The 27,358-nt window shown below is 45.2% G+C and overlaps 1 protein-coding gene across 3 annotated transcripts; it reads left to right on the top strand.

Annotated features, from left to right (window-relative positions):
- Nucleotides 1-77: 77 nt before the first annotated feature.
- On the top strand, nucleotides 78-26,803 carry relt (RELT TNF receptor). 3 transcript variants are annotated; one of them, XM_031573702.2, is made up of 12 exons: nucleotides 78-1,634; nucleotides 11,771-11,845; nucleotides 12,868-12,966; nucleotides 13,390-13,571; nucleotides 13,824-13,876; nucleotides 14,062-14,325; nucleotides 18,401-18,481; nucleotides 18,596-18,674; nucleotides 19,937-20,170; nucleotides 20,779-20,944; nucleotides 21,720-21,770; nucleotides 24,040-26,803. In XM_031573702.2, the coding sequence occupies exons 2-11, from the start codon at nucleotides 11,801-11,803 to the stop codon at nucleotides 21,765-21,767; spliced, it is 1,251 nt and encodes a 416-aa protein (XP_031429562.1). In that variant the 5' UTR covers nucleotides 78-1,634; nucleotides 11,771-11,800; the 3' UTR covers nucleotides 21,768-21,770; nucleotides 24,040-26,803. The 3 variants fall into 3 exon arrangements, with proteins under 3 accessions (XP_031429562.1, XP_031429564.1, XP_031429563.1); XM_031573703.2 differs by lacking the exon at nucleotides 78-1,634 and adding an exon at nucleotides 9,594-9,853; XM_031573704.2 differs by lacking the exon at nucleotides 21,720-21,770.
- Nucleotides 26,804-27,358: the final 555 nt, after the last annotated feature.

Raw genomic sequence — 27,358 nt, 5'->3', positions numbered from 1 at the left:
ACTTGTGTTTTTCAGCCATCTTTAGTATACTTACCCACAGGCAGACGGTATTCCATCTAATGGTAGAATCCCCCTTATACAACCATAGTTATTTTCAATGTATGTCTAGTATAGAACACATTATCTCCATGTCTTGGCTTTCTTTTACCCAACAGAATAAGTCATTCACCCAGTCATACAAACTCCCATGTGTCTCTTTAGGGGCTATCCCGCATTTGCAAGTGTGTGTGAGTCACAGTGGACGTTTTGAATGGATACTCAGTGACTCTTGAATGCATGATTGATTGACATCCAGTCCACAAAACCCTTCTCTGTATGCCAGCACAATATAAGCTCTGTATGACCTAACAAGCCGTGGGCAAGTGAGTAGAGCAGAGGTCAATATCATTTGAGCTGAAGTTAGCTGGTTAATCAGGGGAAAGCCTGGCCCATCTCAGCATCTTCATGTAAGTAGAATAATTGGCAGAGACATTTGCCTCTTTGGTGAGTTCCTGAACTGGTACTAGAGCAGGACCAACTGGAAATGTAATGGCCGATACCGGAGCCCTGGGAAGTCCCAGGGATAGGCCTATAGATACTATTTATTCTTTAGAGCATCTATTTTTGCAGTAGCTGTCAGATCATGCAGGAAACCTAACTAGGATATTCCAAAAAAAAACATGGCTGCTTTAAACACACTGCAGCTTTAAACTGTTGTGTGTTGCAATGATATCACTGCACGTAAACACAATGCTACCCATTTGTCTGCCCATGTCTAATAGGCCAAACATCCTTAGAAAGGGATCACAGAGTGACCCAGTGAACTGGACAAATTAAAATGTGATGTGCACACAGCCTACCCTAAAGAAGCGTTCTCTCTGGCTTGGCCCACACTACATGAGCCCTGAATTTACCCAGAATCCCACACATGGCATATGCTGTGTCCTGAGCTAAGTTGTCCCTCCATGTCACAATTGCCTTCAATGCACAGATGGACCCCCTAGACCAGCTGGGTCCAGCAGCTGCCAAGGGCAACACTGAAACAATGTTGAGAGATCCACAGAGAGAGAATAACACTAGCATGGTCACAGCTGTCATTTCATACATTCCAAACATAACATCCAGGTCCACTGCATGGACAAAATACTCATTTTGACACCTCCAAAGTAAAATGCTGACGGCTGAATCCGATGGGGGAACAGTGTGGCAGTAGCCTACTATATGAAGAATTCATCCTATGTGACAAACTTTATTCATTTGTCCTTAATAATTCATAACCCATGTGCTCCTTTGTCGGAGCTGCTGACTAAACCCAGTGACGAGACCGGATGATTCCGGCCCGGCAGACAAGCCCAGTGTCATAGCCCGCGAATGGTGATTTCCCCGCATTGACTCGTGAGTTCTGGCGGAAGAGTGAAAGGGGGAGGGCTAGCGACTCTCTCCGGTTTCAGCTGGTGACGTCCCACTCGCTGAACTAACCACTGAGTTGACTGTATTTAAATTTTGGATCACAAAGAGGGGACCTCGCGAGGGTACTTCCAACTGGCAGATTTTCTTTTTTCTTTTACTATATATATAGTAAACGTATTTTTAGAAGAAACACAACTATGATTACATCCAGCAAATGATTTAACCCCTTCAATCCACCAAATCAGGTAAGTTTTCGACTTGTTTTATTTCAGATAAACGTCCAAGTCTAGCGCATCGCTTTTGACTCTCGAGTTGGGTTTCTCTGTCCTTGTGAGTATTATTTGGAATAGCCTACTTAGCCTGGGTCGATGAAATATCCATCACACATGTACCCTATTTGTTAAATTATTGTATGATACTATCATGATTTTAGATGGTATTGTATTAGTCAAAGTCCGGAGCCTGGATGGGATTATTTAGCGTGTTTCGTCCCAAATGTAAGGATGTTTTCAGCATGTTTTCACGTTGACATAAATATAGGCTATCCACTAGCAACCTAGTCTGTGCTTGGTATAGTTAATGCAGTACCACAAGACGCACGGAGATGGCTTGATCATATCTGTAGCTAAAGTTGGCAATTATGGTTGACAACAAACAGTTGAATCCAAAAATCATGAGAAAGTTTGTGAATGAGGTCGAACATGAAGTTGTTAAAATGGGGATATGCTACTTTTTATCTATGCGTTAAACGTATGCTGTCATCTGCCTAAATTGAAAGGCCAACACCGGCTGCCACAGGAATAGCATGGTGCGTAGACGATTAAGGAAGTAACGGTAAACATTATATACCTTGCATATTAACAGCTATTCCGATTATTATGGTTCTGCATATTACCATCATAACTGTCATCACTCAGCCTGGCTTCATTTGGCATTAAACGGCTGGCACGCAGTCTGATGTGATTCTGTTTTAGGATCAAGCTGGAGTGGTGTATGTTTTAATTCACCTCATGTCAACACGGAACCTAACAGATTAGGTGTAGACCTATTAACACTTGGCAGCAGATGCGGACGATTTAAATTAAATTCGCATCACTCCTGATTCCTCTCCCGTGTCAGGTGCTGGAAGTCGTTGGATAGCCTATTTAGCGCACTTATACGTTTCCCCGTTATGGATACTGTTTACGGCAGCGATGTGATGTCTATTCTAAATGCATACATTCTATCTGGTCAGGTTTTGCTTACTTTGACGCTATGCAGTGAGAAATGCGAGCAGATGAGGTAGCATTAGTGCAACCGAGCACGTCATGCCATTTGTTTAATGTGTGCGTAAGTAATTGCATTGACCTGAAATTCTGAGCAAACACTGTTCCTTAAATTCATGCCCACACATAGGCTTTGCTGTCATTACACTGTTAATAAACCCAAAGGCATGATGGGCACTACAGTTTGTAATAACTTTATCACCACTGCCACCATGATGCAAGTCAGTGTTTGGAAGAAACTGACGTTGTCTGAACAGTGAAACCACGACTTGAAAACAGGTTACTCGTATACCTGGCGAGCAACATTTACAACTCTAGATCTGTTTGTAGGTGTGTAATCCTGGGCCATTGAATAACATTAACCGTGTACTTGTTTGGTAGGACCAATTGTTTTTAACAGGTTGTGGAGAAATGTCTTAGTTAAGACACAACTACTCAGTCTGAATTTCACCTGTAATTTACGAGTTGTAATAATGCAGTCAATGCAACACATTAAAAAAATTATTGACAGTTTAATGAGTTTCTTTCCATCCTATAGGGAGACAATTAAAAAATTATGGTACCCCTTATCTGTTTTACTTACGTTTATGCACACATAAAATTCTTCTAAACTAGTTAATAGTCAGTCCCACTGTTATTAAAGGTCTCTCCTTCTTGCATCCAGAAACGATTCTGTTACATTTGAAATATCCCTGCCCTAATCTCCAAACATGCACAACTGCTCTTATGTCACATAATGCCATGCGTGTTTCAGGCAATACTGTGGAGCAATGAACGGCATGACATTTAGTTCAGATATTGGGACCGTTAGGGATTCTCAGTCTTTCTTTTTCTATGATAAAATGTCATGACATTGTAAGCAATGCCCCCCAACTGAAGCACTCTCTCACACTCACTTGGCCTTGCAGTCACTGTGCCCTGGAAATACATTACCTACAAACGCCTTTACACCATAAATACCATTTACATTTCTGGAGGACTCCTACACCTGCTTATTAGTCATAGTGTTACAAGATACATTTTCACATCTGGGCTAAGCAGTAGCTCAACAATAAAGCCGCCTATCCAGGTCTGACTGTAGAATGGTAGTCTAGGTCACACTGTGAGATTCTGTGTAAACTCCATGCTTGTGCCACTCTTGGCTTTGGCTAACATTCCAACAGCTTCCTAGGCAGACCATCGCTTCCATTGATATCTGTCTGCAGTCACACAAACACAAGAATAAAAAAGACATCTTTTACAAGCATGTGTCCACTGCCATCATGAGATTTCATTTCAATTTCCTGGTCAACATTTTTAAATGGTATTTAGCTGTGGCAATTATCTTACTGAGTCTTTAGAGTGCTCTCCAAACATTTCCATGCAATGTTCTTTTATGACTTTTCAGAAGTCAGAAATGGATTGGCTGAATTTGGATGTTTGGCAGTATGTGTTCTCATATTTAGTGGGGTTTTTAAAAGCCATTGGTTGACCCAGTGGTAACTAAGAATACACTTGGTAATATGCCCTCTGACCTTAGGCTTTGATAATGATCTTTGACTCTAAAACCCCTAACAAGGGAAACCTTTGTTATCTGCCATGTTCCCATGGTTCTATAGTTAACACACATACCATGCAAGTGTCTGCAACATAATAGTATATATAATACAAATTATTTTGTGATACACAGTATCGGACAAGAGTTTCAGGCACTTGTGAAAAAAGGCTGCATGTGAGGATGCTTTCAACAATAATGACATGAATTGTTTTTACTTTTTTACAAATAACAACAAACAGTGCGCAGTAAACCAAATAAACAAAATCAAATCAATATTTGGTGTGACCCCTTTGTCTTTCAAACACCATTCATTCACCTATAGGTACACTTTCCTAAGGTACTTAACGTTGTTTCAAGCATTTTGGAGAACTTGTCACAGGTCTTGGATGAATCTAGACGGTCTTGATTCTCTCTGTCTCTTCATGTAATCCCAAGTTACACTGGTTTCTACCATTTCTGAACTGATGGCCTTTAGGTTTTCAATCCTATTGAAACGCTAATAAGGATAGGAAATAACATATAAGAGACAAATGTTTTGTGAAACAACTGAAATGCATTTTTGCACAGTACTGAATGCATATTTTTGTATTTAATATTTGTGCAGCCCCATCCAATGCTCCATTCAAAGTCGTGCAAGTTCCAAGATTGGGAGTCCTTGGCATATCGATGGCAATATAATGGCTATTTGTATGTTGTGTCTAGTCTGCAGCATGTATTTTTGTGCTTACTTGTGTGCTTTCCAAAACAAGCTTATGCAACCTTATATTGATGTAGTTATTCTGAGAAGCCCATTGGAAAGTCATCTTTCTGCCCTGTCCAGAATCTGTCAGGGTCACCCTCCTGCTCCAGTGCAGTCCAGGGCTGAGACAGGGAGAAAAATACTGTGCTGGGTGACCGAAGTTGTTCTAGGCTGTTATCTGTAATTATGGTCAGCTGCACAGCTAAATAGCATCTAAACCTTATGTTTTCAATAGGGATGTTCACACAGGGTGTGGTATCAGGTTTTCCCTAATCGAAACACCAGAATTTCACAATTTGGTGTTGTGATTGATTTAAAAGGAATTCATTTGAACACCGTATTGCACAGCAATAATAATTGCAACGGCAATTGTTAATTATTTGTCCATTTTCTCTGCATTCATATACCAAAAGATTATTTTCTATTCCCAGTGGAAGCACAGCATTTCATTATCTTTGTCCACTTAAGTCTTACTTGGCTCCCACTGAGTCCGTCCCTTTAATACATGACTAGAAGCAGCCACAGCCTACTCCAGCAGCTATTGGTTTCCATCCCTTGTCACATGACAGACCAGTTTTTGTGGCATGTCTCGTCCATCACAAAGCCTTGTGGGTAATTAAGCATTCTTTCAGAAGACGATAATTACAGATGTAGGGTAGTGAAAGTCAACCCAAGGAATTTGGGTGGCTATCCAAGGGGCGAAGGTCACACCCCATTCAAGACGGCTGGCTCTTTTGCAAAGGTTCGATAACTTGCACCCACACACCAAGAGGCTTGCTTCCTTTGTCAAGGGATAAATTACAAACCTAGTCATATAGATTAAAAATACGACTCACTTTAAGCATACTTTGTCATCTGTCTTGCCAGATTGTCTTGGTTTAACCAAATGGGTTTATTTGCAGTCCACATATGGCTACAGTTAACATTCCTGTCATTACACGGCATCTAACATACATCCTACCCAGGTGGAATTCCCCAGTGTGATCTGATTATTCCGCACTCCCGGAGAGGATATTTTATTCCATGGTTCGCTTTATGGCCTCACTAAGGAATCGTGTTTTTGTATTCTCATTAACGTTAAGCCTACATTCTATATCTAATCCAGGGCTTCACTCACCGGTCAGGATGTAGCCCTTTGCAGGGGCTCAGTAATGGTTTTCCACTTGAGCCCTGGGACCTGAAGGCTATCAGAACATTTCTGTAGTAAACACATATAATATAATGCGTTACAGCCTTCCTATTTTATACTTCACCCTTTTGCTGGGTTTTGATTATAAATCCACATTTTCTTGAAAATGTTGCGTTTTCTCTTCTCCATTATAAACCTTAATGATATTATCTTTGAAGTAGCACAAGTACATCCATTCGATCCTGCTAAAGTAGTATCTGTGCCAGACAGAGTCCTGACACAGGGACAGGACAGAAAGTCCAAGGGCTCTGGTGTCCCTCTTCCCTCTTATTGCCTTCGGCCTTTGTTTTCTGAAACACCATTGACGCGAAACTGCCGGCTGTGATCCTTTTTAAGGTGAAGCAGGTAAATAACGTCATCCCGTCAACCTTTTCAGTGGAATTTTACACCCTGTGGCCTGTGTTACCCTTTGCAACTGTTCCAACTTGCACACACGGCATCCGGTTGGTCTGACTCAGTCTGGTGTGGCCTGTTGTAGGCCTGAAACATACCTACCCACAACACGCTGTCTGCTGGGGGCCTAACAGGCAAGACCACACTGGGGGGGGTAAATGAATCAGGCAGCAATGAGAATACTTATCTAATTCAACCAGCATCTCTAAAAACCCTGCCTTCAAAGTGGTTGAGGGCTGCAGTTCAGTGTGCTCACCCAGTCTCCCAGCCAGGCCTTATAAAGGCTGGAGCCGCTCGGCTTGCTGGTATGCTCTGTGGCTGCTGCCTCCTTTTCTTCTTGTGTGGTTAGTCACCACACAGGAGGCTCCGCTGGGCTGTTAAGTCATGACATCAACCTCCTCAAATAAAGGCCTGGAGACACTGCAGCTGATGTAGCTAGTGGATTCTCCTAAAACATTTCCCTATGTATTACTGAAAACCGCACGCCACCAGTGATGTACACGGCATTTAATCCTGTTTTTGCATGTCGAGGCCCTCTTTCACGAGACCACAGACAAACAAAAACGTGAGCAGCTCCCAAAAATACACTCTGTTTGTTTCATCCGTCATGGTCTTGGGTGATGACAAAGGGAGAGGTGTTTGGCAAAGTTGACATAATTGGTACCTCACACCAACTAACTGAACCATCAAAACAGGCCCTGTCTACATCTATCAATGTTGTTTGTTTTTGGCAGTTTCTTCCCATATGACTTTTCTGGCCGCCTTTGTCCTCGTAAGACCTGTGACGGGGCAGTGTCTTAACCCCGGCGGCACAACCGGTCATTTGCCCTCTCTGTTGAGGGTTCGATTTTATTATTTTGCAAGTTTTTTTGGAGGTGTAAATTTCGCATTTCCTCTCTCCCTACACGCCGAAAGTACGACGGCTGTCATCGGGCACATGCTTGGCAACGTGCTCGACGCTAGTTGGGTATGAAAAATGAGAATAAGATGCAATAAAGGGCGACCGCAGTCAGCTGAAGAAGGAAAGAGACATAAAGGATGCAGACACAGACGGATGGAGGGCCAGATGCAGAGGGCCAGCTGCGGAGGACATCAGAACAAAACGTGTTGGCTGCTATTAAATTGTGTGGCTATTTTGGAGAAGCCATTGTGAAGGGGGTGTAGAACATAAAGGGAAGAGAGGGAGGCTGAGGAGGAGTGTCACACGTGTCTGGTCTTGGGTTCCAAACCAGAGAAACCAGTTAGAGGGTTTTACACGAACTTGTTTCCCTCCGCATGTGACTGGATTAAGATATATTAGGTCGATATCAGTCACAGTAGACTAATACATATTTTCATTTACTTTTTCATTTATTTTCATCATTCGGTTTGAGCTCCTGGTTGTGATCCACTGTGAAGTACAGCAGGTTAATGAGTTCATCTTATCCAATGTGCTGTCTTTGGTCCTCGGGTCAACTTTGCATCTTTAAATAGTCTGTCAGGTTTCTGGTCTGTCTTCTAACAGTTCCCCCTATGAGAAGTGATGGAACTAGTCATTTGTGTGTCTGACAGTACTTGGTCAGCAGCATCAGATGTGCTCTTTCACAGCCCAACTGATGTTTTGATAGTGCAGCCACAGGTCACCATCTGATACTAGCATAGGACCAATATCAAAACCTGTTTGAATCTGAATGTGTCCACTTGAGAAAATTGTAGTCTCCAAACGCCACGCTCACAAAAGCTAAGCCAGGGCAACCTCTGAAAAAACCTAAGAACCTCTCCAATTTGTTGTTTGACAGTTTCCAAAATAACCAGTCTTAATTGTAGGATATGATTGTTTTTTTATTTATTTCATCCTCTTTTTTTTCAAGGCTTCCAAAAGCCACAAAATAAAGTTGAATGGCTCAGAGATAGAGCTGACAGAGCTGTAATTACTCTTTATGGTCATTTAATGAAGGGGCCAGATTTAACCCAAGCCTGCTAGGCAGGAGGTACACTCAGATGCTGATCTGTAAAACGCAGCTGAAACGTGAATGACAAGCCAAGCACCATTCGCCTTTTTTTTTCTTCCAATTGAACGTTGAACAGCAGGGGGTTTGGTGGACACTTCTCATTTTCCTATTCCCTGAAATTACACAAACTGCACATTATTGCCCAGAGCCCTGTCATTTAACTCTGAGGGCATGTTTTGGGCCTGCCGGCCAAAACCGTCAACTCGTTTGTGTTGTTATTTATTTATTTGCCTGGAGAGAAACAGCGCGGAGCGCGTCCAGTTGGCCCGCACGTACGTATCAATCTGCCCCAGTTGATCTTGGCACGATGTACGGCTCTGGAGGCTGGAATCCTATCATTTGGGCTGGAATGTGTCAGGTTGTCCTCCAAACTTTGTATAAAGTTATTGAGTTTTCGTGAGCGACTGCTAGCCAGTTGGGTTTGTCTTCCCGACACAGCGTGGGCGACGCAGCCATTGCTCCTTCTTGCCGTCGCCGTCGCTGCTGCTGCTGCATTGCCGAGGTCAACTGGACACCTGGCCCGGAAGCGTGCATCCAAACACACCATGCACACACACTCAGCCGACTCCATCCAGACAAGCAGACCGTGCAGGCCATCACTATACAGTCAGACAGAGGTTAATTGCTCTGGTAAGGTATACGTTTTGGTCTTCAGGTCCTGTAGTGCATGCCGTCATAGAGTTTACTATTGCGCTCTCTCTTTCTCTCTCTCTCTCCACCATTGTATTTGTTTGTACCTCAGCTGGGTATGTGGCAGTATTGTGAATTGTATGTCTTAGTATTCACGCACCCATGCTTTCATGCCAAATGCATCAGTCAACATGTCCTCTGCACTTAAACCAAGTTTGAGGTCTGTGGTGGCCACACACTCCGTGCTCTGGGCTGACTGAGGGTGACCCGTGCTCCACCCTGGCCCCATCTCAGGGTGTGTGTGTGTGTGTGTGTGTGTGTGTGTGTGTGTGTGTGTGTGTGTGTGTGTGTGTGTGTGTGTGTGTGTGTGTGTGTGTGTGTGTGTGTGTGTGTGTGTGTGTGTGTGTGTGTGTGTGTGTGTGTGTGTGTGTGTGTGTGTGTGTGTGTGTGTGTGTGTGTGTGTTGGGAGTGGATGGTGCTGGGGTGGGTGGAGGAGGGGCCTGAGTGCTGTTGGTAGGATGGGGTGTGTCTGTGGTTTAGAGTGGTAGTATAAGGGATGAGAGTCTGTCTTGGACAGGTACACTGCGGTTCTCTGCCTCTCCACTGAAGCCACTGCCTGCCTGCCTGCCTCGCTGCTCTAGCCTCTCTCCGTGTTGTGCTTGCTTAGCATCCTTACTCTGTCGCCGGGGCAACCCCATCATCAGCCAACGCCGCTCTGGGGTAAGTAGAGCTCTCAGGCGACACCTCTGTGACGCCAGGCTGCTAGCTCTCTTACTCATCCATCCCCCATCAAGGGGCACTCAGGAGACAGAGAGAGGGCTGTCATCTTCACTTGAGCTGGACCTAGACAGTTAGTTGAGCATCTCTGTCCTCTTTAGGGACAGGGCACGGTTTAGAATGCACCCCGTGGAGGCCCTAGTCATTTATACCTGTTTTGTTTTATGTGCATCTCAGGAATCTTGGGCTGAGTCATAGAGTGCAGTTGGGGTTTAATTTCTCTGCTTCTTCTTCTGTTTTTCTGCAGTGCAGCACAGACACCATTTCCTGCAGGCTCTACAAATGCTGCAGGATTTTGTGTTTTATGAATTTATGGCATTTTGTAAATGATTAGCCCACTCTCTCATGCTCTGGAGACAGTATCAGTACAACTTTCTGTAGAGCTGATCAGTGAAAAAAATGCCTAGCAGGTGGGATTTTATCTCAATTTTGACTGTTGGTCATGTGGTATACATTTATGTATATTTAAGGACTTTTATAGAATCCTTCATTTTCATGTAACTTACTGGATCGAAGCAGTGTTCAGAACTTTCCACAGTGTTGTAAACATGTTTTTCTTTCAGAGCCACAGATTAGTATTTCCACAGCCAGTCAGTCAGCCTGGGCATTCATTCTCACTTCTCATTTTTTATCAGTATCTTGTTTTTAGTATGATCTGCTAATTAATATTATACCCTCATCTGGCTAATGGCCTCTTTATATGTCTTACGGTTTTTGTTTAAGTGTGTGTGAGAAAAAGAGAGGAGCAGAGAGGGAAACGCTGGCATCTGATAGGGCAGATATGATGTGGAACAGGGACCGAACAGAGGGAGGAATGGGAAGCTAAGGTGTAAATACTCTTCAGCCATGTGTGGGATAAAAATACATGGGAATGCTGTGGCTGTGGCTCACCATGCCCTCTTGGTCTACAAGGGACTATTGCATTCCTAGCAACTCTCGCTTTCTCTCTCTCTCTCTCTCTCTCTTTTTCTCTCTCTCTCTTTCCCCTTTGAGAGTGTGAGCGTGATGTCAGTCCTGAACATAGGGCCGGCCAGCAGCTTATGAAGTGATCAGCACAGCGCCATTGAGGTGATATTTTCTGTGGAACGTTTTGTTCAGCTTTGAGGCTTACTCTTGGCCTCACGTAGCCTGTCGCAGGGATGCCTTGTGCTGAGGGGCTTTGGATGCGCAGACACTTGTTGACGGGCGGAGCGGAAAATAGAGTGGGGTTTGGGAGGTCGCTGGGGAACCTGGGCAGTGTGGGTCTGGAGCTAGCGTAGTTAGGAAAGAAGAGAGGGAATGTGTCGTTTTCTTCTCCTCTCCTTTCTGCTCTTTGTCGTAACATTTTCATGCTTTAGTCTGTTTCTCTGTTGCACATATTTCTTTTAATTTACCCCCCCCCCCTCTTCTGGTGAGGACATCTATCCTGCCTCTTGAGTCTGCCCACTCTGGCCTTTAGAAGTACAGTACATAGGCTTTATTGTAGTGCTTAAACTGTGTCCGAACAAAGAGCGCAAATCCTCCTGAGAACCGCCGGCCCCTAGCTCTATTTTTACACTATTGTGGCCACACAGTTACAAAACATGTTGGAGTCACTCATTTATGGTAAAAGCTGTTTACCTGTTTGGCTGTGGCTGCATTGTTTTCCCCACTAGTGCGTTTGAGGTTTGGGTCTGGGAGTGGTGGCAAGTAATGGCTTGCGATGAGAAGTTTTCCCCTCCACGTGAGAGAGGCGGTTCAAGTCGTGCTAGTACAGAGGGTTTAGGGGAACTTTTATGTCCTTAAATCTGTGGTGTGTTTTCATCGTGGTTTTACTCACTGAGCGTGTCCTCAACTCACTTCACAGTTTTCTTTCTCTCTGTCTGTCGCTCTGTTTTACAGATCATATGTTTATAGAAGAATATCTTGAAGATGATGAGGAACCACCTCTGCTGTTCAGCTCCTTTCCTTCTTTTCGTAAGTCAGAGAGTGTGTGTGTCTGTGTGTGTGTGTGTGTGTGTGTGTGTGTGTGTGTGTGTGTGTGTGTGTGTGTGTGTGTGTGTGTGCGCGTGCCAAAAGAGTCATTATCAGCAGTGAATAATGGGTCCCTGCAGATTGGCTGAGTACTGTGGTACCAGAGTCTCCTCTCTCCCTACGAGAGCAGCAGCATCCCTCACTATCTGCCTGCCCCTCCCTCCCACTCTTGTGTGTTTTAGCAACAGGACTATTGAGTCTGTAATGTAACAACGAATTAGACTATTTTACATACAAGTCTCATTTTATCAGGAGAATGTCATACTTTGACACAACATAGCATTTAATAAAGGCTTAATGCATCATTCTTTCAGCGACTGCAATGTATGCCACATTGATTTACACCCATCCTTTAAAAAGCCGTAAACAACATAGAGACACAGTGTGTTCTGCTTTCAAGTGTTGCCAGCCATTCGTGAGCATGAGCTAATGAAACGAGCGCTGGGGTTTTGACGCATTGGAGCTGTTGCTGACTGCTGCAACAGGCCTGGGGGTTCCGAGCCAAGGCAATGTTCCGCTTTCATCCTGATAACCGCACCGCAGATCCCCCTCCTCCCCTCCTCCCCTCCTCCGCTCCCTTTCAACGCCCCCGGCTCCCCACCCCATCCCGTCCCTCAGTCTAATGAGTCAGCAGCGAAGGCATGCGAGTGCCTCATGAGTCGAGGTCTGGCACTGTATGAGCCCCCGGAGCACATCCTCCAGGGCCTCGCTGACTGATTGAGAGGGTGGGCCAGGTTGACACTTGGAATCGATTCCAATCAGCCCCCGTAACCCAAGTCCGCGGGGATGTGTGGTGTGTGTTTGGATGTGTTTCAGTCTGTGACTGTTTGCGTTGGTGACTGCAAGTCTATACGTGTGAGTGTGTGTGTTGTTATGTATGTTTGTGGTATCTTTAAACGTGTGTGAAGATGCCTGACAATGTCCTCCGTGGTAACCCTGAGTGTATGTGTGTATTGTCCCATCAGCTGCTGGGTCTATGGGGGGCGCTGGCAGCACAGTGTGGCGAGGGCGAGGGCGAGGGCTGCGTGTGTCAGCAGTGCCCAGCAGGAGAAGAGCCCACCAAGGTGAGAGACACCACCCACAACCTGCCTCCTAAACTTCACCCTCAACCAACCGCAGCCACCATGAACATGAGAGCACCACACTCGCTTGAGTTTATATAGTAGTAGAGTCCACACCCATCCTAGTAGAGTCCACTCCCATCCTAGCCATGGTCTCTGAGCAGTCACACCCATCTCTTTTCATGTATTGTCAATGTTCTGCAATGGCACCCAATTGTCTCAGAGTCTTTTAGTTTACTGTCAGTCTATATGCTGCACAAATACATCAAACCAAACAAGACATTTTGGAATGAGTAGTGACACTCTCTGTGGTCTCTTATGTCAACTGCAGTTTTGTGTATTGTTTATGTCCTTTTCACATGTAGTTGTATTTTTATTTCACAACAGTCTTCTAAAGTTGAACGTGTTTTTTTTTTTTATCATCAGGCTTGTGTGGAAGTTGAGGGACCTGTGGTGGTGGGGTGCCAAGCCTGCCCGGCGGGCACCTTTTCCAACACCCACAACGCCAATCAGTGTCGCCCCCACAGCTCCTGTTGGTTTCTTCACCGAAAGGTGGTGGCTCTCGGCACCTCAGCCACGGACACGGTGTGTGGAGGCTGCCTGCCTGGGTAAGGACCACTTTCACCGTGTTTTCCCAAAACTTCACTCACCGTTCACACAAGCAGTTACAGACCATGTGCGCTCAACGGGGGAGAAATAATTTGCCCATTGTTAAAACACTTTACTGCGGCGCTCGTAAATTCTACTCCCATCACCCTCTAAATGTATTTTATTTTTATACTTAATGGGCCTGTGCCTGGAGGGTGTGAAATGTGTGTTCCTAGCATGTTTTAAACACCGGATGGCTTTTTTACATCCAGGTTCCACCCAGCTGCAGCACAGAGGGCCTCCACCCTGTATGCCTGTGCGAGGAGTAAGTATTTACCTTCACTCTGTGTGGACACACTGCGTTATCTCATTTCCTCTGTGGACATGGAATCCCATTTGCCATTTCATAGGTTAGTGGTGGATGGTGTAGAGTTTGTCAAGCTTGCTTATTATCTCTCTCTCTCTCATTTTCTCTCTCTCTCTGTATTTCTTTCCCTCTGTGTCTTATAGAGGTGGCAGAGCGGCTGGTGCGTGTGCCGCGGACGGTGGGGAAGAGCTCCACCCGGGGCTCGGGCATGGCGGCAGCGAACGCCACCAACGTGCGTGGCCCGGAGGAGAAGACCACGGAATACGCGGTGTTCGCGCTGGTGCCCATCTTCTGCATCATGGGCCTGCTGGGGATCCTCATCTGCAACCTCCTGAAGAAGAAGGGTTACCGATGCACTGCCGACAAGGAGGGCGGCAACGAGGAGACTGCCACACCCCAGAAAGAAAGTATGTACACACCCAAACACACACACACATAGAGACATACAAATCCATACATACATATATAATATTGTGCAAAATAGCAGTAAAAGGCAGCACTCTCTCTACCCTGTCAAAAGTAAACTTTTCAGTAAGAATAAGGACAAAAATTATACATATACATACAATATACGTATACATAAACACCACAGGTCCCAGATTAGGCGCACACAAACACTCCACTCCCAGTAGGTAGGGTCTGTGTGGGAAAGCAGGGCAGGGTCAGTCTCTGGGGACAAAGCCACTGTGCTCTATAGTTGCTCTTCATACAGCATGTTCTTTACCTAGAGGGTGGGATAGATCCGTGTGTGGTTAACCGAGATTACTTTCGGATGGGTCTCTTCCTGGCACACCCACTGTCTGAACCACAAGGCCCACAGAAGAGGCTTATATTCCTTTAAAGGTGGGGGGAAATAATATTCCCTTTGTGACTTTGTGTGGGAGCAGAACAGCATTTACAATTACTTTATATCAGGTGAATGCCATTATAAACCGGCAGCTACCAAGAGACGAAAGTCCCATTGTGTGGTCCTGTGTTTGCAGGAGGATAGAACTGACTTCCCTACACAGTATAAAGTTGCTGTGACCACATTGCCAGTGTTTCCTTTGGAGAGCGACCGTTTTAATTGGAATCAACAGTGGTGTTAAGTCCGACTACTATCGGTTCAGATCTCCCGAAGACGCCTGCGATTCTGTAGCTCCGCACTCCATCCACTCTCATGGCTCCCAGTGTCATTCTAGTCTCTGGTAACCGTCATGTTGTGAAATAAAACCCTCACAACTGGGTTCAGGTCCCTCTCACTCCCCTCCACCTCCTCTTACCTTCCTCTGCGCAGCCAGCAACCCGACACCCTGTCCGTCTCTAGTCTCCCAGATCAATAATTCAATTAGGCTGCGGGGGCCGTGTGTGGTCATCCCTGAGGTGTTGTGATCTGGGGTTACTGTGGTCAGACTGTTGGCACGCAGCGGTTTCTATGGCAATCACAAGCATCATCTCATGCCACTGAAGGTCTCTCCTAAATGCAACCTTGGCCTTTGAACTCATTCCCCACAGTCATTACTTGATGTACACTTTTAACAGTTAGGGTTTACATTGTGAGGGACAGCAGAACTCATTCACACATGTAGAGCATCCCCTCCTCACTGATACACACAGATCCCCAACCCAACTAACTATAGAAATCAGCGCCTCCTCAACCAAGCATGAAATAGCAGAGTGATTTGCTGCATGGTTTGAATATTTATGTCTCTAGTGAACTGCTAGAGTCAGGACAGCAGGCTTCAATGCCTTAGTGTGGATTTGGAGATTGTTGCAGTGCAGATGGGAAGGACCCGTGGGGTCTGCTGAGGCCGGTGGAGAGGGCAGAGCTCCCTCGCGACTCTGAGGACGTTCAGGACTCTGAGAGTGACTGGGCTGGGGGTTCGCGTGAGGAGAGCGTCTGCAGTGCTCGCTACTGCAAGCTGGAAGACACAGAATGCAGAGCTCTGTGTGGAGGGGGCTGCTTCCTAGCAACCGAGGAGAGTGAGAGTGGAGAGGAAATGAGAGGGCAGTGAGGTGAAAGGAGAGAAATCTTTTAGAAAGATGAGATTCACAAGAAGTACAAGAGCTGAGGAGAAGCCCATCATGGGATATACAGGAATACAGCAAAAAAGGCAGGGAGAGAGAAAAGGGAATAGGTGGCAGAAAATATACCATCATCGCAATAGGCTTGTGCCCAGGGTCAGCACGCCCCCCCCCTGACACTTTCTTGTGTTCCCCAGGCACCATTTATGTTCTTTCTGTTTTTCACAACAGGGTTTGTTCTTGTACGTACACATTAAGACACTCTGTACTAACATTATATCTTCTCTGAACTGATATAGGGCAAATATTGTGCGTCTTTCGATGAGAATGCACCCTTGACCAATTAAGCCACTGGAATAGGTGCAAGAAACTATTGACACTGCTATTAGAGGTTCAAGCCACACGTCCTGTCCCTGCGTTAAAACCCTGAATTTGTTTATTTTGCAGAGAAAACACAGAGAGCTTACCTAAGGTCATATCATTTTTTTCCTGCCCCTTTTAAGACTGGGCCTGTGTGCGTCTGCATCCCTTGAACCCCCTATAGCTGCTTGTACCTGGTTATCTCATGGTCCTATCATGAGAGAGACGATTGTTTGGTCATAATCGTGACTGTTCTCACATAGCAGGCATGTCCCTATAGAGGACACAAAGAGCCACAGTCAGTCTTTACCTCCTCATGAAAGAGACTGGAGATTTATGGCACCTTCTTTAAGGGCTTATGTAACTGTTCTGCTCTGGCATCTTCCTACACTGGAGCTATCCTAAGTGGGTTTTTAAGGGAGACATCTTACACTGGCATTTTTCCACGTCCTTATTCTGAAATGTCAAACAGATGAGTTGTTACACAAGCGTACAAGTGGCCCAGTCTTAGTGGCCCATAGTAAAAAAAAGTCTTCTTTGTGGCTTTTGTGATTAATTTATGTTATATCATGGCCATAGAGGGGACAAAGTCTTCTTTGTGGCTTTTGTGATTCATTTATGTTATAGCATGGCCATTGATACAAACAAAGAAAGTCTGGCTGATTTATTTTGAAACAAGGAAGTAAAGCATGAAAGTTAAACTGGGTTGAGATTGCACAAGTCTAACTCAGGTTATTCTGATAAAGTGAAGCAATGCTGCTGAAAACAGTCAACCTCATCATTACCAGTATGCATGTTGGTTTAGGCTGGAAAGTCAGCAATTCTCTTTGGAGCATATCTTGTATTTTGAACATACCTGAAGATATTGTAAGGTATTGTAATACCTAAGTAGGGCAGATAATGAATTGGAAAACCAGAATAATATTGTGTTTCTGTTTTTATGTTTGTTTCTGCCTGATATAGGCAATATGTCGCTGTGCTAGCTTAAAGTTAACAACAGACCAATACAACATTAACCAGTTTAGCTCAGCAACTTGCTAAAGTGAATACTGTTTGTATTGTTCTATTTGTAGCAGCGTTAGCACGTTCTGCTAGGTTTCAGAAATGGGCTCTGTGATCAGGGATGCATGTTTGAGCTTTGAGAATGGTCACTTGGTCACAAGAGGCTAAGGCACTGTTCTCCACCCCTAACCTCCACCAGTTACCACACTAGGGATGCTGCCCTTCTTCAGGTACCCCACCCCTGCAACGCCATGCCACACTAAGCTGGACTGCAGGGAGAGACATTAAGGATTAATTGGGCTGGATCTTAATTAGAAGCCTGTACTAAATGTAGCAGTTGCCTGCCAGCTATTTGAAAGTCCATTACCAAGAGTGATAAGGCAATTTATCAAGAATGGGTACATCTGACAGTGGCATTGATTCTACTTAGCTGTCTGAATCTGCCAAGTAATAACAATGCCCCAAAGAAAGGTTTCAATATAGTGTCTAGCTGTCACTCTCAATGTGGAGATGTCGTGGAGAGGAAGTAGATGCTCATTGCTATTTATGGAGTTTTAGACTAAAATCAAATTTGACAACGTTGTATAATGACTGCGTGATTATATGAATTTGTTCTTGTGTGAGTGCTTCCCCATATTCACATTTGATTTTGGTCATGAAAATGGTCTCAGGCAGACAATAGGTGCAGGCAGATTAGCATAACAATGCTGTGAGGGGCTGCCGTTCCACAGTGTGCTGCACTGTGCTCAGTGCAGCAGAGAGCTGAGTGAGCTATTCTTGGGCTCCCCATCTGCTCTGAACCGGTACTCTGAACCTGCACAAAGCCAGAGAACCTGATAGTCCAGGGCAGAATCATGTCAGGGTGCTCCAGACGGGTTTCAACGTATTCCTTTCTCCGGACTCTGAATGCCTCGCCTGATCTCATGCCACTGATATAGACTCTCATAACCGTTGGTTTAGTGTTCCACACTGGTTTATTCACAGAACAATGCTGCATTCAAGAGCATGACCTAGAACCAAGTGAAATAAGTAGATATAGAATTGACAGTTTAATCATGCCATCCTTTTCTTGTAACTTATACATCATCATCAACATAAATGTGTCATCTTCTCCAGGTAATGCCTGTCCCTACATTGTAGATGACCCTAATGAGGACACCATCAGTGTTCTGGTGCGCCTCATCACAGAGAAGAAAGGTAAGATGTCTCTGCTGGTCTTAGCGCTGAATCTGATATGTCGGTCATGGTGTCTGTCATGTCTGTGCTCCGATAGCTGTGATCTCATTGGTCTGTTCCATTGTTTCCATCTAGAAAATGCTGCTGCCTTGGAGGAGCTTCTGCTGGAGTATGAGAGCAAGCAGATGGCTGTCAACAAGGCCTCATCCATCAAGTAAGAGCAGTCTCTGTCGTTAACACACACACAATAATAACTCACTCGCAGAAGTCGATAAGAGGGTCTCTAGAATGGGGTGAGATGCTGGTCAGGTTAGGTCACCTGATAGCTGTATAGAACTGCATATAGGTCACGTGTGTAGGTGAGGTTAATACTATTAGCCATGGGAAAGCACTCAAGACAGAGACTGGCCTAAATGGACACAGTTGTTGCCTGCGCCCCAGTTTGGTACAAACCTGGCTCCTTCTAACATTTTGTCCCAGAAGGATTTCTTAAAAAATATAGTGCCTTGTGCTGTGGTTGATGATAGGTCTTGGTGTGTACAGATAGGCACTCTGCTGTCATCTTATCAGGCTGTAAATTGAGGGAAATGGGACAAGGCCATCTATCAAAGGGGATATGCTCTGACAGGCAGAAAAGCCCTGACAAATTGGTGCAGGCTGTACGGTATGCATGAGAACATTTTATTGCACTTGAACAGGTTTTTTTTTTTTTTTAAACCTTTGCGGAAGTAAATAACAGCCCTAGGCTAGATGAGCTATATGTAATCATTACACTTACGCAGCAGTGATTCAGCCGTCAATCAACCTTGAGCATTATTCATTCTCCCTCACCACACTTGACACACTCACTCTACTTTACCCAGCTGCCCCTGTGTACTATGCATCACTGCAAGCACACCTCCCCTGATGCTCAGAGCAAAGTGGAAAAATACTGTGCCAGTGCCGTGCCGTTCCGTGTGGGCTCGCGCCCGTGTGGTGATTTTCTTTTTTTTGCTTCCCTCATCACTGCGCCCGTCAAAAGGGCTGCTCTCGGCAGTGCAGGTTGGCTCTTAGTTCTAGAAATCTTTTAATGCCAGACCCTTTCTGTGTGGCAGGCGAGGGTGGCAGCCGCATTCAGCTGACACACGCCTGTGCGCTCTTTCAGCCCCACACAATGGAACAATGAGCAGGGTGGGCGGCAGGCAGTGGTAGGGGGGCGGCTCTGCAGCAGGAATCTAAGCGTGTGGGTTAACACTGGAACAGGTGGGACTGGCTTTTTATTCAGGAAAGGGTGCAAGAAATAGATAGGGGAATGCGGAGGGCATTGCACCACAGCAGATCTGCTTGTCCTACCAGTAACCTAATCCCGTCAAAAGCACTCACTCAGTGTAATTTCGCATAAAGAAAATAGAAGAAAATGAATATCAGCTGTAACACTCCTCCCTTTTTGTCTTTTCCCCCTCCTCTCCTCTTTCTGTCTCTCCATGGCTCGCTCAGGTTCGCTGGGCTTCCTAACCTGGCTCAGTTCCACTCTCTTCCACAGATGTGTCCTCATCAGCACCTGCACACTATAAACGGACTGGCCCCGCGCTCCGGGACCTGCTGCTCACGCTGCAGCCAGAAGAAGTGGCCCGAGCTGCTGCTGCCGCCACACATCGACACCCACAAAACCTCCAGCCCCCCTGCCAGCACCCCCCTGCCCAGGGAGTGCACCATCCTCTCCGTGGGCAGGTGAGAGTGCACTATGTTCTACACTGTAATGGTAATTCAGGGGATTCTTGGGATTACACTGGTTGCATGATAATGAGCAGGAGACTGTAGTTTACATAGCTTATATGGTATTAAACTATGCTGGGTATATTATGTCCCCCTCCCTCCATGAAACAGATCACTCTTTTGCTTGTAACCAACCTACATGGTAATTACCTGTGTGTGATGGATATGTGTTATTGCAGTTCAATGAGCATCAAAGCTCACAAATCATACGAATGATTAGTTACAATACACGGCATATGAAACACTAAAGTCATAATTTCGATATCACCCACGAAGCTCAAATTCTGAAAAACAAAATGAATGCCCTTAAGTGGACTAGACATTGTTTTGAATAAATTAATCAAAGGTTAGAAGTATAATTAGATAATAAGTAGTTATGTAGTTAGGAAAGCTCCCTCCCTCCATGAAACAGATCACTCTTCTGCTTGTAACCATCTGCACAACAACCTACATGGTAATTACCTGTGTGTGATGGATATGTGTAATTGCATGTGTGTGTGTTTACATGCAACAGACAAACTTCAACTCTTAAACTCTTCCTAATCCCCCTGCCTCACGGATAGGTTCCAGGTGGCTCAGATCCCGGAGCAGAAGGGAGTGTCTGTGGAGACGACCCCAGTGGAGTCCAGTGACACGGACTCTGTGGACACGTCTCACACGGGCCCGGCGGACAAGAAGTCCCTGCTGGGCCTGTCCTCTGCCTCAGCGCTCTCCAGGAGCAGACAGGAGGTGAGTCACACAGGCAGCACCTGCACGCCAGACAAATACGCACTCTCAGACAAACTGGAAGAAACTAGAGGCTGTGGCACTCTGTTTTCACTCTCTCTCTCTCTCTCTCTCTCTCTCTCTCTCTCTCTCTGTTCTAACTAACTAGCTAGTTGTTCTAACTAGAAATAGTTGTTCTACCTAGTTCTCCTTCTCTGTTGTTCTCACTTTCTCTTCTTTCCACTCCCTTGCTTTTTTATCTCTGGTTTTCTCAATGTAACTCCTCTTTGGGACTTATTCGAATAGTTGTGTCTCCAGTACTTTTTGGTATCTGTGTTGTCTCTCTGCCATTCTCTCTTTCTCTCATTGTTTAGCCCCTCCTTCCCTGTCACTTGTTCCCTACCTCTTTGGGCCTCAGGGGTGCACTGAACTTCAAGAATAATCCGACATGTCTTAATTCTAACTGAGAACAGTGGAGTGTGTGTGTTTGTGTGTGTGAGAGAGAGAGAGAGAGAGAGAGAGAGAGAGAGAGAGAGAGAGAGAGAGAGAAAAGAGGACGCCCTCTTAACACAATGAATGGGTAGTTGGGCCCCTGGTGCTATTTCAGTATCGCTGCATGAAACCGGTTTACCAAAACCGCTCCCTGTCACCACGGCCCCCGGCCCCTGTCAGCTTTCCCCAGTCCCCACCCGTCCCTGTGGTAGACGTGGGACCTTTATGGGGCGTCACTCCCACTTATGTGCCCAGTGAACATGCCGTGCCTTGACTGACACTTTGTCTTAAATGTTGGTAATTTCAGGAGCCGAGGCTGATCGTTAGGCTTGGGGAGAGCAGTGTGGCTCTGTGACAGGTAAAGATTGATGTCTTACGCCGAGAGCCGATTCTGTCTGTCTGCTGACTCCAGTGTTAACCCATTAACTAGCATGCTTGGCTAGCACTGACACTCTGAGGCTGACAGTGTCTGTGAGTGGGGGGGCATTCAGGCGTGCTGTGTCTCTCTGGGGCTTCTGGGTTTGGGCAGTCAGGCTGGAACATGTCACTGAGTTCTGAATCCCGATGAAATATTCATCAGCTCAAGTGTTTGGGGTTTATGAGAAGGCAATGTTTGGTGAAGAGCAGAAAACACACACACACAGAGACAGTCTTACACAACCCCCTTCTCTTCTCTCTCTCTCTCTCTCTCTCTCTCTTTCTTCTCTCTTTCTCTCTGTCTCTCTTTAACCCTTTTCAGGTCTACCTTTTTCTAACATTCTCGATCTTAACATTCTCGATTTAGCATACCTCATCTCCCTGACGAGAAGAGTAATGGACATGTGCACATCTCAAACACGCACACGCACACGCACAGACACACGCACACGCACAGACACACGCACACGCACAGACACACGCACACGCACAGACACACGCACAGACACACGCACACGCACACGCACAGACACACGCACAGACACAAGCACACGCACAGACACACGCACACGCACACGCACAGACACACGCACAGACACACGCACACGCACACGCACAAGCACAGACACACGCACACGCACACGCACACGCACAAGCACAGACACACGCACAGACACACGCACAGACACACGCACACGCACAGACACACGCACAGACACACGCACACGCACAGACACACGCACAGACACACGCACACGCACACGCACAAGCACACCCAAACATCCCCATGCACATTCTTCCCCTTCAGAACCTCCTGTCCTGTCCTGTAATCTGACATTGGTGTGGGTTCAATTGCGAGTTTGCCAGCAGTAAATTTAGAATCGGTCAATGTGACGCGCCTCTGAATGCACAACCTTCTGAAATATTTGTCCTCAATGCGTAAGCTGCAGGATGGGAGGGGGCATGGGGTCCTTTGTGAGTCGGGGACTAGAACACATGTCTGCTAACGCACGGCTAACTTCTGCTAACCTGGTAGCCAGAGGTGTCATGGGGATCTTTTCATATTTTCCCCCATACCTAGTCAGGGGTTCATAGCTTTCACGTTAATAACACCTGTGCTGCACAAGCCTGTTGTATCGTCGGATCTGCTTCCCTCTCCTTATGCCTCTCCTGTTTTACTCAGGGGAAGAGGAAATGCTGAGTCAGAGTGAGCTACGTTCTGCTGCCCTCTGCTGGTTTAACACTAATAGGGCTCAATTTCATCACTCATGCTTTCTTGCTAACATTTTAGTGGGGCAGTTTAACTCATATTTTCATAACAATTGAGCATTTTATGATAAAAGCTTCAAATTTGTTTCAGATCTAATCAGATTTAGAAATAGAGGTACTTCAAATAGGGCCCCCAGGGTCCATATGGTTTATATCTAATCACATCCTGACCCCGCACCCCAGGTCTTAAGACGGCCTCAGCACCCTCTCCATAGCTTCAAAAAGCTTTAGGCCTTAACTGTAAGATCCTGGGCAAGTCCCCGGGGCGTCAGAAAGCCTCAGGTCTTGCCCTGAGTCCTGAACCTTCAGGAGTCTTTCCGAAGCACCTGGCAGTCTCAGGCCCTTGGGCAGTGGCACCTCTGGCCCGGTCCATAATCCAGCCCTGCTTGGCTGGAGTTCTTGCCTGAGAGCTCTACTGCTACAGATATGGCCAGGGAGGAAGGAAGGGGCCGGTAGGCCAGTCTCAGGCCCATTGCAGTAGCGTCAGGTTGTCTGTCATAGATGTACTAGGGCCTTTTCCACGAATAACTTAGGAAAACTATTTTGTTGTTGGAGGGATGGATTACTTTATGAAGAGGCCTGAGGCTTATGCTGTGACCAACCAGAGGGGAAGGACAACACTGCCCTCAGTAGGCACCCGACAGCCCAGAGGAAGCCAGTTTGCTTCCTGCCTCAGCACAGCAGAGTAGACATCAGCACACAACCAAGCAGACAATCACCACGATCAAACCTCAAGCATGGCACTGAAATTCAAGAGATGTGCTGTCAAAAGAGATATCTGATCCTCAATGGGGTCTGACGCTGGCCTGCCACCTTCTTCCTGGCCATCCAAACATCATATCTGTAGCAGTAGGCCTGTACATCTCTCCGGCAAGACCTCCAGCCCAGCCCCATACTGTCAGTGACTTGTCAATGATTCTGTATTTCTCTTGTGTTTGTAGGTGCATGTGTAAAAGGAAGAGCACATGAACTGGGTGAAGACTGTGACATCATCAGCAGGTGCCAGGCGATGAACAGAGCGTGGGTCAGACTGCCTTTGAAGAAGAGAGGGGAGGTTGACCCCCATGGGGATTCAGTCTAAAGAATTGTGTATTTATTACATAAATAATTTACTATCCTATCTCGGTTTTTAAAGAAGCAATACAACTCTGTTTCTAGAAGCAGACAAGGAAGAAGGAAAGAAAGTATTTTTTTGTCTCTATAACTGTGCTTCCGTATGACTCACCTGAGCTGGTTGAAGTCAAGCCATGCAGTGCACATTGACATTATGAGGGCATGATGTACAAACTGACAGTAGCACACACACACACACACACACACACACACACATTGATACATATCATCACTGACCAACCTACTGCCCACAACACACAACTCTACATTAAGAGCATGGACCTAATATAGATCTACATAAACTCCTCAGACAGGAACATGTTAACACCAAGTATTCCATGAGAAACCTAAACAAGTAAGTTGGTTGACTCCTCAGTCTATAGACATATACAGTACAGAGATCCCTCTGATACCACCAAACACAATCCTCAACATCAACGTCTAGGTTTCCTCTCACTCAATGACATCCATACTGATACAAACAAGCCAACATTTACTGTCATCAATGCAACTTAGATTTTAGCTATTAACCCTTTGGAATGGCTTTCAGTGCTAGAGGGCTGCTTTAATTTTGTTTTCAATTTTGCATCAGAATTACTGATTTTGATGCCCAAGCACTTATTTGAATGATTGTATATATGTATAAGAGGGTGCAAATGGAGAGGCTAAATGTATACTATTTCACCAGCTAGCGGTGCGGTAGAGTAAGTGAGCTAACAGGGTGACTTAAGCGTGGCATTACTTTTGCTGTGCCTCTTTCCCCATTTAGTTTCAATTCAGATGTATTTCCATAGCGATGGAATGCATTTGTATCCTTAGCTTTGTTCTGAGGCCCAGGACGTCCTTTTTCCTGGAAGTGCGCTCACACACATCCCGCGCTATAAGAGCGCTTCCTTATCCGAACTGAACTGAGTCAGATGCCATTTCCCCGTTTGCTCAGGGTTCTTTATAGTCTCCCGTGTCGTTCCCGAAGACTCACTGTCTCGCTCCTCCCAAACAAGACACCTTCACATTCCCACTACAACATTTCTGAGAAGTAGGCTATTACAAACACTCGGCAGGGAGCTACGATACCGGTCATGTAGCAGATACATGCTGCTCATCTGAGCCAATAGGTGAGAAGGCCCCTGCCACTGTTCCTGCTGGGAATGTTTCTAACATCACATTGAGGATGTGTGAAGTCTCACACCTCACCCCCTGATTTCTTTTATGGGAAAATAAAGGGAAGCATTACCGCTGTGCACCTAGCCACTGCATTTGACTCTGTAGTTGCCCCACAACTGAACTCACTTTCCCCCAACCCATAGTTGGGGTTCAGACTGGAAAAGCTGAGATAGCCAAGACCTCCGCCCCACCCCTAAAGGGTATTCCAAATACAGTGTTTATCGACAAGTTAACTCGGAGTAAGTGGTAAACCTTGTAATAGAAGAGCCATATGGTTTCATTCTCCTAGCAAAACATAGGGCTTTTCTTTTAGGAAGTTTACGACTGAGTTAATTTGCCCAGGTTTGTCACTACACCACGTACTTGGAATGACCCCTGCAGTCTGCGCTTCTGTTTTGTTTATCAGGCAACCCATAGGAGGCTTGATCTCAGAGATCCTTGGTGAAGCTGGAGTTTTCCCTTCACAAGGCTTCTTTTCCTCAAGTAATAATTGGGTTGGAATGAGACAAGAAATACATCAAGGGAGAAAAAAAACATCTGCAGCACTGTGATCGTAGGCTATAGGAGTCTGTCACCGAACCTACCTCCTTTTGAATGATTAAGCGTAGGAGTGATTTCTGAGACACATATTTTATTTGTTTTGTAATTTCTGCATGACAAGACGTATCCCCATCCTCCTGATGGGGCGCCCCATCAGTGTGAGCTTAATCTGGGTGTGAATGGTCAGCTGTAGCCATCTCAACTGTAAGGTAGTCAGTTACCGACACTAAAGAGATAGCACAGTGTTCTCTTCGCTTTCCAAACACCCACAGACACTCAGCATCACACACAAGGGGCACGACAAGGGGCACAACCATTTCCATGATATAGGCTATTACTTTATTCCTGGTACATTTGGGGGTGTCTTCACCTTGATAACATACAATCATTGCTGAAACATCAAATGTGAAAATCATGACTTTGATAGGGATTGTGTTCAGTGAATTTGAATGGTATTTGACTTTGATCAAACGAAGACCGACCATTTCATTTCATTCCTCTCAATAATGTTTAAGTATTTTTATTAGTATTATTATTTAAACTGAGAAAAGAGTTGGGAGGAATGGCTACGTTAGGGTAGCTTTTGTTTTGTTATTAACGTTTACAAGCACATTTTATAGGGTGGAATTTTGTATTTTGTAATTTCTGATTTTGTTTTGTTTTTTATTTTGCATTCAGTTCTAGAAGGTTCTTGATCAGATCCTATTTATTGTTTGGACACCTTCATGTCTCATCTCATATGTGTTACGTATTTTCATCTCAAACCAATGTGGTGAGAAATCAAAACAGGAAATTATCACTCAATAATTGTAGGTTTTATTTATTACATTACGATATTCCATATTCATGACATTTGTACTCTTTAAATAAAGAAACAATATATTGCAACAGCCATGTGTATGGCTCTGTTTTTTCTGAACATTCTAGGAGTTTTCCACCCAGTGTTCCTGAACAAAAACAACTGTTTTGACAACATTCAAAACAAGTCTGAACAAAGGAATGCTTAGGAGGCCCCCTACTGGTAATTCTACAAAATGATTGTGCTGATAAAACAAACAAAAACAAACGTACATTCCACAGACTTCAATCCAACAGCATGGTTTCCTGACAAACCAGGGCTTTTGTTAATTATATACGCATTTTACATTTTTCAATAGATTATACCTGCATCTTTTACCAGTAATCAATATTTTTTATTTGGTCAGTAACCAAAAGAAACAATCTTTCTCCCATTGATTTATTATAGGAACAAGTAAAAATGAGTCCCTATTCACTGTTCTGGTAATTGGATCATAGTTGAGCCCCAGAACTTCACTCACTGAAGTGAAGATGGTAACCCGGTAATGGTAAGTAGTGTTTACTCTCTGGAATGGATGAACTCACCTCCATGTCTGGCCTCTACACTTTTCTACGGCATAACAACCCAAGATTAAAAAGTAGGAA

Source organism: Clupea harengus, chromosome 9 (assembly GCF_900700415.2).
Source record: "Clupea harengus chromosome 9, Ch_v2.0.2, whole genome shotgun sequence".
Lineage (NCBI taxonomy): Eukaryota > Metazoa > Chordata > Actinopteri > Clupeiformes > Clupeidae > Clupea > Clupea harengus.
This window is presented reverse-complemented; position numbering and strand designations above follow the sequence as displayed.